This window comes from Podarcis muralis, chromosome 12 (assembly GCF_964188315.1).
Source record: "Podarcis muralis chromosome 12, rPodMur119.hap1.1, whole genome shotgun sequence".
NCBI lineage: Eukaryota > Metazoa > Chordata > Lepidosauria > Squamata > Lacertidae > Podarcis > Podarcis muralis.
In genome coordinates, this window is record NC_135666.1 from 40,542,770 (window position 1) to 40,553,753 (window position 10,984).

Genomic DNA, 10,984 nt, shown 5'->3' on the forward strand with positions numbered 1-10,984 from the left:
TTCCTCCCTTCCAAGTTATTTGATTCTGCAACACGCCCCCCTGCCCAGCAGTTAATGAAGCAAGTCAAAATGCGGCTATTTTTAGCTGATCCTGGCCCTAAAGTGCCAATCTGTCTCCTTGCAGCTTTTAGTGCCATATGTGCAAAACGTTATACAATGGAAGCTTAACTGCCATTTTTGTTGATTCATGAACCAGAAGAGACATCTACTCTTAATGCAGCCGTATATCTGTATCTTCTCCTTCAGCAGGGATAAATGCAGCTGCAGAGAGGGAGGCAGGCAGGAAGAAGCATTTTCAATGGGAAAGAAGTACAAGGAGAATAGGGTTCAGGAGCTGTTCATCCATACTCATCTTCCATCTCAGCAGCTGCCCTGTATTGGGGGTTGGGAAAATGAGAAAAGAATCAAATAACTACACATAGTTCTGTGTGCAACTTCTCTTACATCACAGAGGGGAAAGGCAGGCTTGGAGACAAGCAACTTTTGTCACATTGACACAAATAGGAAATGCCTGTATACTCCATGGGACAAGAACTTCGGGTTTTATCCAGGGCTAGTCCTACTTTTATATGCCTGTTGTTTTTGTCCATGGAGTTTTCTTGGCAGGGATACTGGAGTGGCTTGCCGGTTCCTGCTCCAGGTGGATCACGTTTGGTCAAAACTCTCCACTATGACCTGTCCATTTGGGTGGCCCTGCACGGCATAGCTCATAGCTTCTCTGAGTTATTCAAGCCCCTTCGCCACGGCAAGGCAGTGATCCATAAAGGGGTCACGAAGAGTCGGACACGACTAAACGACTAAACAAGTCCTACTTAGAGTAGATCCGTTGAAATTAATGGATATGAGTTTGTGGTGTTTGTTACTTTCAGTGGGCCTGTGCAGAGCAGGACTGGCATTGGCTATAACACCCCGTTTTGTGCAAATTAGTGATAATTTTTATTTTTAAATTTGTGTTGCACAACATGTAGGTGCTTATATACACTTAAAAAAACACAGTAACCCAAAACTGTCATTTGTCTTTATTTATAAGAAGTGTAACTCATCTTCTTAAGGCACCTTAGAATGGATTTCAATAATGCACATGGATATAATCAAACCCACACAACCCAGAAGCTGTGAGTTCCCCTGGTGTCAGATGGAGCCAGGGAAACTGGCTGTTAGAGCAGAGTGTTCTTTTTGGGTTGGAGAAGCAAGCTTTCCCCTTTTGGCTAATGGACTGGGCTAGGCTGGCCCTCTAATCTGCTGGGGTGTTCATCCTGGTATCATAAACCAATACCTGCTCAGAGGCTTTTACTTTCCGTGGAGAAGGCAGAACCCAGAAGGGTCCAGCGAAGGCACCTGATTAATGTCAATAGGCAGGGAGTTCCAAAGTGTGGATGCTGCTACACTAAAATACTGATTTATTACATCTCTTATGAGTTGCGTAATTTGGCATTTTCCCATTCTTTGAATGTCTGCCTTTTGACAGAGTTATAGCTTCTTTAGTGGTTTAGATTATTATTTCAATTGCTGTTGCTATGTTATCCAGGGGAGAAGAGAAAAAGCAATGAGCCTTATTCCGTGGAGGATGCTAAGAAGCCAAGAGTTGTAGGAGACATTCCTATTGAACTCATCAATGAAGTGATGTCAACCATTACAGATCCAGCTGCAATGCTTGGTCCAGAGGTGAGACATGTAGTTTTCTCCAGTTTGCAAATGTGCCCATCAGCTCCGTAAGGTTGGCAACCTCTGAACTAGAAGTTGTCTGTAGGTTTTGTCACGCCTAGCTTCCTTTTATTTCAAGCAATGCATTTGTTCCCTTTCCCAACAGAATATCATAATTCAGTGTGACACTTAATACTGCCCACGGAATAAGAAGCTGCCTTAAACTGAAATAAACCATTGGTCCATACAGCTGATACAGTGTTTTTCACATGGATTAACAGCAGCTCCCTTCCTGCCATGACGTTCTTCCTGTTATCACAAACTGATACCTTTCCTGCAAATAGCAACGAAGAAATGCTTTAAGTAAAAAAGGCTTCTCTTATAGAATAGGTGGTGTGGAACGGTAAAATCTTTAAGTGTGAATTCTGAATTTCATCAGAGCTCATTTAAAACAAAACAACAACATTGCTAATACAGTGGTACCTTGGTTCCTAAACGGCTTAGTTGTCAAACAAATCGACTCCCAAACGCCGCAAACCTGGAAGTAAGTGTTCCGGTTTGCGAACGTTTTTCAGAAGCCGAACGTCTGACGCGGTTTCATTGGCTTCCGATTGAGTGCAGGAAGCTCCTGCAGCCAATCAGAAGCCACGCCTTGGTTTTTGAACGGTTTCGGGAGTCGGAACAGACTCCCAGAACAGATTAAGTTCGAGAACCAAGGGACCACTGGATGTAGAAAGGGAGCTGATTAGTTCACCTTATCAAGATAAGTCACGGGATCACACCATGTCTCTAATCACATGGAGAAAGATCCAGTGAAATTAGTCCCATTGTAATCAAATTCTGTTGTTTTTCAGTGGAATTTCTAACACACTTAGAAATGTGTTCTATCAAAACAAATGGAACAGATTTCCAGGTGTGCTGTGTGCCTGACTGTGAAAACAAAGTAGCCAAAATTCTCAAATGTATACTGAACCTTTTTTCTTTTTTCTTCTTCCTTTCATAAAGCAGACTAATTTTCTATCTGCACACTCAGCCCGGGATGAAGCAGCGAGGATGGAAGAGCGCAGGGGAGTGATTGAATTTCACGTAGTTGGAAATTCCCTCAATCAAAAGCCAAATAAGAAAATCATGATGTGGCTGGTTGGCTTACAGAATGTATTCTCACATCAGCTACCCAGAATGCCGAAAGAGTATATTACTCGTCTAGTCTTTGATCCGTAAGTTCTTCCTCCCCTCTCCATGGGAAAGGTAGATTGAGAAAGGCAATACTTTATATTGGATAAATTTGGCTTCTAGAAAAAGCATGCTTTCAGATTTTACGTGGTGAGTGGATGCAATCTTCAGAGCAGAAAAAGAAAGGTAAAGATGAACAATAAAAGCAGGTCTGCCAGATGTGAAAGGCAGTTCACAACATGAAAAAATACAGTTCTCCATTTTTATTTATAATATAATGAAATTTGTAGGAAATGAGCAAAGAAAGCTCGATATATCAGGTGGCTTCTGCCAACATAAAAAAATTGGAAAAATTCACTAATAAAATAGACCAATCCCACAAAGCTTGGCTAGACTGAAAAGTAAGGCTTAAGCACCAGTATTTACATTTACTGGCTGTGTAACACTAAACCATGGTTTGCTCAATGAACCCATTCGTAGTCCCACAGATGGTTTATTTTCTAGCTGTTCCTGCATTGTGCACTCTGTAGCCTAGTGACTGTTTGTCGGTGGCCAAACAAACTCTGGTTAAACAAGGTTGTTAGATTCAGGCACAATGCCAACCTATAGCCCAAATAATCCATGGTTCTTAAGCAAATAGCAAATCTTGACTTCACATTATGGTTTGTTGCAAGATAAAGAAGCCATTTTGGACTGGATTCAGGCATTCAAACATATCACACTTGAACTAGACAAACCATGGCTAGCATTATGTAAGAACCAGGCCATTGATTCATATAAATTAATATTTGTCTATTTTAGATATTACTCCATTGTAGATTATGGTTCTCTAATATCAGCCAATAAAAATGTCTCCTTAGCTGTTCCTTGAAAGCCTCTTTCCACCTGCTTAACGGCATCTGTATTTCTTTATTATTTTTGGAGTCTAATATCTTCACCAAACTTGGGTTTCAAAAACCTGCCCCACTGTTAATATATTATTGTTGTTGTTGTTGTTGTTTGGTGGGGGGGAAAGAGGACTGTTGTTTTATATCTGCACCTGTGGTTGTTACAATGATAATTTCGTGTTGGGAATTCAAAACTGTTCCTCAGTTTGAACAAACAAGTAATTTTTCAATATAATGTAGAAAACATAATATAGAACTGTATGATGGGGCGTTCAGATATTCGTTTGGAAGGGGGTTGGAAAACGCGGTAATAACTACTTCAGTTTAAGAAATGGCCCAATTTCCTGGGCATCTTTACTTTTTAAATAAAGTGAATCAGCAGCTTTGTTTCTTTTTAATGTAATATATTGCTAAGATCTTGTATTTACCGACTGTGCAGAGCATGAAGTTGGCGTCAGGTCTTTGCATCAAATGCTTTTATTATTTATTGCTGCTCTAGCTGTGGATGTGAGATATGCTAATGCTTATGCATCACTCGCTGTGAAACAAGCCTGACATAAAATGTATATAACTCCAGGAAACACAAGACCCTTGCATTGATCAAAGACGGCCGTGTGATTGGCGGCATCTGCTTCCGAATGTTCCCGTCTCAAGGATTTACAGAAATAGTTTTCTGCGCTGTGACTTCTAACGAACAAGTCAAGGTAAGGACAAAGTCAGTGGTAGGGAAAGGCACAAAATTCACCGTACAATATGCAGGCATAATTGCATTGTGTAGGGGCACATCCCATTTGATTAGCACACAGCCTTTCCCCTGACTTTGAGCCAACAGAAACAACTGCACATCTGCCCCGTAGGCGGCGAGGGCGCTCCCACAGCAGGCTCATGCCAAAAAGTGCCTGGATGCAGAAATAAACGCCAGCTGTAGAAAGGTTGCCAAATTTTAAAAAGCCTGGAAATTCAGCTTGTAAAAAGAAGAAGAAAATGTGTTGTGTTTTTGTCTCAACCGTTATGCTATTCTCCTAAGTGTAGTTTGGCTATCAGCAGAGAGCCAGAACTATGAATCCATGCATCTCTAAGAGGCATTCAGCTGTGCCTCTTATCACATGAAATGAACCACATAGGAGGAACTCAGAATTCACCTTTTCTGGAATGCCTTTTAGTCATGTAACAAAGTCAATGTCAGTGTAACTGAACTAGTCGCATATTCTTCTGCCCTCGCCTCTGTTCCCCACCTTCCTCTGATGCTTGCTTGCATATATCTTAGATTGTGAGCCTTTTAGGGCAGGAACCTCCGACATCTGTTCTTTGTCCTTCCCCACCAGATGTGGAGAACCTTTGGCCCTCCAGATGTTGCTGGACTTCGGCTTCCATCATCCCCAGCATGCATGGCCAATGGCCAGGGATGATGGGAATTTTACTTCAGCAACACGTGGAGCTTGCCACAACTAATGTACATATAAGTAAGTTTCTATGTCAGTCATTGGTTAAATACATCGTTCCACAGTTCTGCTCTCCTGCCTTTGTCATAGCTCGTGATCATTACCCAACCCAGTTAACCCTTTCTTAACCCACAAAAATTATTCTGTTTCCTCCTCAGTCACTGCAGATTACTTAGGTGGCGGGTGGGAGCATTAGGCAGGAAAATAATATGGACCATTAGAATGTTGTTTTTGTTATTGCTGTTCATTTTAGCTGATACATACCCAAAATAAAAAACCCCTTTAAATAGGACATCTTTTGCAGAAAAAGGTACTCATAGCGGAGAGAGATTTCATGATAATAATAGACTGCAAAACTGGAAAAAAATCCCTGGTTGAAATCTCGACTTTAGCCATGAAATCGCTATTCTGTCAGTCTCAGCCTCAACCAGAAATATGGGGATAGCTTCTTTTGAAATGATTACTGAAGTAATAATATATGTGATGCGGTTTGAACACCCAAGGAAAAACTTTTAGGGTGGATTTCAGTGTAGTGCTGAGATCCTTCCGTCAGTTCTGAGAGCAGGGAAAGCCCTATTGAACTAGCGGGAGTCCTTCCACTGGCTTCTGCCAGCAGAACAGGGTAGTTGATTCCAGGTCTAAATAGTCAGTCTGGGGCCCAAAGGCCTTTGTGCAGACTTGGCACACACAGCAGAACATTTAAACTTCCCTTCCCATTGCAGGGCCTGAGAGCTTCTACCCTGAAGCTTCTCGAGAGGCTGGGCTCTGAGGCAGAATTCAGTGTGCATGTGCAGTTGAAAAGGGAAAATCAGCAGCCCTTCGCCCTGGAAGTCGGAAGCATGTTATTCTGGCGCCCACAAAGCATTCCTGGTGTCCCAATATGTTTCTTTGATTAAAAGTTATTTTGTCCTCAAATTCTTACATATGAGCTTCAAAGTTTTTGGCTTGTTGCATTTCACAGAAAATAAATTGTCCTAATTTCTGTGCAGGGATATGGAACTCACCTAATGAATCACCTGAAGGAGTACCACATTAAGCACAATATTCTCAACTTCCTCACATATGCAGATGAATATGCAATTGGCTACTTCAAGAAGCAAGTAAGTAGCCCTGAGACAGTGCTTTTAATCCTGTGCGAGGGACTGAAATTTGAAGAACGGTTTGCTAAGATGGAGAAGTCTTTCAGGGGGACGGTGACCAAATGTTTGAGTGGAAAACGATGTTATTCCTTGAATCTGAAGAGCGGTGCATGTAAACCCATGCTTTGCCTGCTTCCTAAAGCCATTCATGAGCTTTATTGTCTAGTGCAGCTATCATGTGACTCTTCTGCACTTGATAAAGTTTTAGCACCAGTCCCCTACACCCAACAAGGCATCTGGGACTGGTAGGGAACAGTCAATTAGTAACCAATACTAGACATCACTGGGTGGTGGTGGGAAATCATCCTAAAGAAGCCACTATTATGCAGGTGAAGTGGCTTTTAAGTTCTCCTCCTATAGCCAGAGCCATAAATTGGACTTCATTCTCTAAGGAGGTAAGGTTATAATCTGCCAGGGTTTTTTTGTGTGTGTGTGTGTGGTGACCCCAGAATTATGGGATACACGTCACTTCTCAAAAGACAACTGGGAGGAAGAAATTTGTGTCCCACCAGCTATTAACTGGAGAATTAACTGGAATTAGCTCCAGAATTAACTGGAGATTGTACTATTGCTTTCACATAGTTTCACATTTTGCATTTTTTCCTGTTCCACAGAATTATTTTATTCCTGTGTTCCTAATATTTTGTAAAGTGTCCTGCAAACATTTTTGTTAGGTCTGATTAGAAATATTGTTAATAAGTAGATTTTCCAAGGAATGGCAGAGAACATTATTAATGGAGCATTCTGTACTTTGAACGAATTTCCCAAACACACTTTTAATTTACCGCACAATCCTGTGTACAGTATATCTCCCTACAAGTATATTCCACTGAATTCAATCCCAGATAATTAATGTATAGGGTTACAGCCTTAGGCCAATGTTGTTAACAAGCAACACCCCATCTCATCCACAATTTGCATTTACGTTTTTAAATGGGTATCATGCTTGCTCTTATGCAATAGAATGTTGACCTAATGCCAGACTTCCCTGTTGAAATCGTGCTCTGCTATTACATTGAAAAAAATGTGTTGAGTGACCACTCTCCTTCCTCCAAACAGGGACTGGATATATGCTCTAATTCTTCAAAGCATATATCAAGAATATGCACATGAGAGTAGCAGTTAATGCATTCCATTTCAAAAAATCGAGAGAGGGCAGCTGAACCAGTGCGGGATTTTTGTCTCTGCCTTTGGGCACTCAACTTACTCACATCTCCTTCCTTGTAGAACTGCTGTCAGTCGTAGGCATCCTATCCACATCTATTGAAGTTCCATCAGGGATCTTTCCCCTTTAATTTTATTGCACAGGTTTTTGGAACATCTATATGCCATTTGGGTTTCTTTCATTGTTTCCTTTTTGAGGTCTTCCTGAGGCCCTATGTAACTTGCAGGGCGACTTTGAAAATCTGAGGTAGAGAGTGAACTCAATCTAAAATGGGCACTGTGGTATATGTTTATTTCAGCAGTGTGTAAGTTGGTGAATTATGTATTCATCTGGGCTCAAGAGTTGTGGTTTGAAAGCCCACAAGGCAAAAGGTGCTTCCATGGTGGGGTGGGGACGGGGACGGACCTCACAGTGGTTCCAAAAGGCTGCTGGAAAGCAGGTGAACAAAGTGCGTTGACAATGACTCTTCTTTCCCTTAGGGGTTTTCAAAAGACATAAAAGTACCCAAAGCAAAATACGTTGGCTATATCAAGGATTATGAAGGAGCAACTTTAATGGGATGTGAACTAAACCCAAGGATCCCTTACACCGAATTCTCAGTCATCATTAAGAAGCAGAAAGAGGTAAAAAATAATAATATGTAAACCAAATGTTTTATTTTATTATTTTTTGAAACACGAATTACTAGTACCTGCCCCGCAAGGATTTCTTAGAGATATGGTTTATTGCACAACTTTGACAGAGGGGCTTGTTCTGAGTGGCTTTGGAAATGGGAAAGCATTCCTTTCCTTTTCTTACAGGCAAAAAATACTGATGTATGGAACGATATTTGTTAGAAATGGAAAGTAGTGAAGTGTTAATTTGGCACTTTGGTACACAAATGTGGGTTTTCTTCTCGTTGTGTTACAAGCCAGCCTTACTTTATCAGAAGAATATATAAATTGCACCTTCGTTCAAAAGAGATTTTTTTTCATCTGCTACGCAACATTAAAACAACACAGATCAACTATACAAAAATACAGCAACATTTATTTATTTGTTGAATTATATTCCACCCTGAATTGGCCCCAGTAGCTCAGATTTGATTCTGTTGGGTCACTGTCAGCCCTGCAGTGCTCTCAGAATGAGACTGATGAAAATTGAGAAGAATAAAATAATTTAGCCAGGTAAAAAAAAATACAGTAATTCAAAAAGCCTGGACAAATAAAAAGGTTTTACTAGAATTTTTGACACCAACCCCCCTCCCCACTGTTTATAAATATTGTTTTCTATTTAAAGCTGCAATCCTATGCACACTTTCCTGAGAGTAAGCTCGGTTGAGCAGTGGGATTTCCTTCTGAGTAAGCATGCATAGGATTGCTCTGCCTGTTCACAGCATATAATGTAGAACAGGAGTGGCTAACCTTTTTTCAACCAGAGGACAGCGTTGCCTTCTGGGGACCTCTCGTGAGAGCCACATAGCAGCGGCCAAAAAAGTTTGTGTGATGAAAAACCGTCCACTCTACTTTAGCACATATACACAAACAATGGCAGAAGTGGGATTTGAACCCATGACCTTCAATTGGCAAGCTCAGGATAACTTTCCATTACTCTCCACCCATCCCAGCAACAGAAGCCTACGCCAAGTGCTCCGTCTTTCAATGACAGATCCCCCGTGCTGTTGGTGAGGGAGGGTGAAGGCAGCAGTTTGGGATAAGGAGGAGGGGGATTGTCAGCAACAGACAGAAATGCAGGGGCCGTGGGAGACGCCTGAGAGGGCAGGAGCCCTAAGTTTGCCACGGCATCAGCACAGATCTGCCAAGTAAGCAGACAATGAATAGGAGCCCTGGGTTCTGCAAAAAAAGTTTTTCCAATCTTTTGCCAAGCCTCTACCCCCAAGGATCCCGCCTCAGGGTACCAGGGACATTTAAATGCAATTTCACATAACAAACGTTCAATTTCCTTTAAAGAAACATGAGCACCTGCTCCTCTCTGTCTGACTAAATGAAGCAGTTCAGTAGCATGCACTTTCTGGGACTTTGTAAGCTCCCCCCCCATACTCACGGTGTAGCCGGCTAAGACTTCTCCAGTCGAGTGAAGTATGAGGCTGGCTGACTGCTCGGCTGCGCAAGGGATCTGGCACGTCGGGGTCACCAGATGTAGAAGTGAAAAATCATGGGAGACGAGAGAGGCAGGTGCAACATGAGGCGTCTGGCCAGGGCGGACCCTGGGAGCCTGTTTTATTGAATATTACAAGCATTGCCACAGGTGTGCTTGTCGCTGATTGGTTGATACATACATACACAAAGAAACTTGTTGCTGATTGGTTAACATAAGCATAAGGCGGGAATTACATGTGAGAAATGGGGGTTACGTATGATCATTTATTATCGGTGGATTAAAGGCTGGGAATCGGCTGGGAATCGAAGGTAGAACTAGACAGGCATGAAGCCTCCTAATTAGATTGTAATGATGGATCATGGCATGAAACAATATAACAATCAAGTTCTGTAGATGTGGTCAGCTAGGCATGAAGAGCGGGTCATGTTGTTTTCCATGAGCTTAGGATGACTGAACAAGGAAAAGAATGTCCTGGTGTTTAGAACAGATCTGTACAGTGTGTGCAAAAGCAGGGAGAAGATTATAAGCAAGACTTCCCAGAATGCAAGAGAAAAGGTGCAAGGCTTCCCCAAAATGCAGCAGTTTTGTGCAGTTTTGTGCAGAAGGAGAACTAGCAGTTATATGCAGAAAGAGGACTTCCCTTTAAAGCATAGTGGTTCCATGGACCAGGTAGCCCTACCACTAAAGGCTGCCTCACAGCAATAAAAGAGCAGCTTTTAAAATGAAAAGCGGAACATTCTTAATTTTTAATCCGACAGTGTAATCTGTTTTAATTTGGTGTACAAAAGTCCTCTAATGCCATTGTCCCGTAGCATGGTCAGAGGTTGAGTGATGGGAGACTACCTGGGAACCACATGCTTGCCACCTTGAGTTCCATGATGGAAGAAAGCTGAGATGTATAAACACACCTAAGTGAAGTCCCTAGTTGTGGTTCATCTTTAGCTGGAGGCGACTGGTTTTGTGCAGCAGCCATGCTTTCAGTAGAGCATGGATAAGCATCACACTGCAGACCGCGATGTGACTCAAGCCTGCTCCTAATGTGTGAGAAGGCCACCTAGATCCAATAGAAATCATAAGCACCTCTAATGCCCCTTTACTCATCTATGCCTGTTGGTGCAGTATCTACTTCCTTCACCCCAAAAGTATAATTTCCGTGTTACTTTCGTTGCAGATTATTAAAAAGTTGATCGAAAGGAAGCAAGCTCAGATTCGGAAAGTTTATCCTGGCCTTTCTTGTTTCAAAGATGGTGTACGGCAGATTCCCATAGAAAGCATTCCCGGAATTAGTATGTACCATCATACATCAGTTATCATTGGGTTCATTCTTTTTCAGTTTAAACTTGAGAATTTCTTTTGTTGAAGTGACTTGCTTCTAGTTATTCATAACAATTCTATACCACTTTTGAAATAATGCATTAAAAGTAGTTGATTATA

At 41.8% G+C, this 10,984-nt stretch overlaps 1 protein-coding gene across 3 annotated transcripts in view; it reads left to right on the top strand.

Annotated features, from left to right (window-relative positions):
- The window catches only part of KAT2B (lysine acetyltransferase 2B), a 44,520-nt gene that overhangs the window by 28,819 nt on the left and 4,717 nt on the right, over nt 1-10,984 (top strand). For 2 of the 3 annotated variants that reach the window (XM_077916256.1, XM_028751177.2), the window contains exons 9-14: nt 1,529-1,665; nt 2,650-2,861; nt 4,282-4,408; nt 6,136-6,246; nt 7,930-8,073; nt 10,722-10,836. In XM_077916256.1, coding sequence (XP_077772382.1) covers nt 1,529-1,665; nt 2,650-2,861; nt 4,282-4,408; nt 6,136-6,246; nt 7,930-8,073; nt 10,722-10,836 — 846 coding nt within the window. The remainder of the gene's footprint in view (nt 1-1,528; nt 1,666-2,649; nt 2,862-4,281; nt 4,409-6,135; nt 6,247-7,929; nt 8,074-10,721; nt 10,837-10,984) is intronic. The other variant, XM_077916255.1, reaches the window with a different exon arrangement.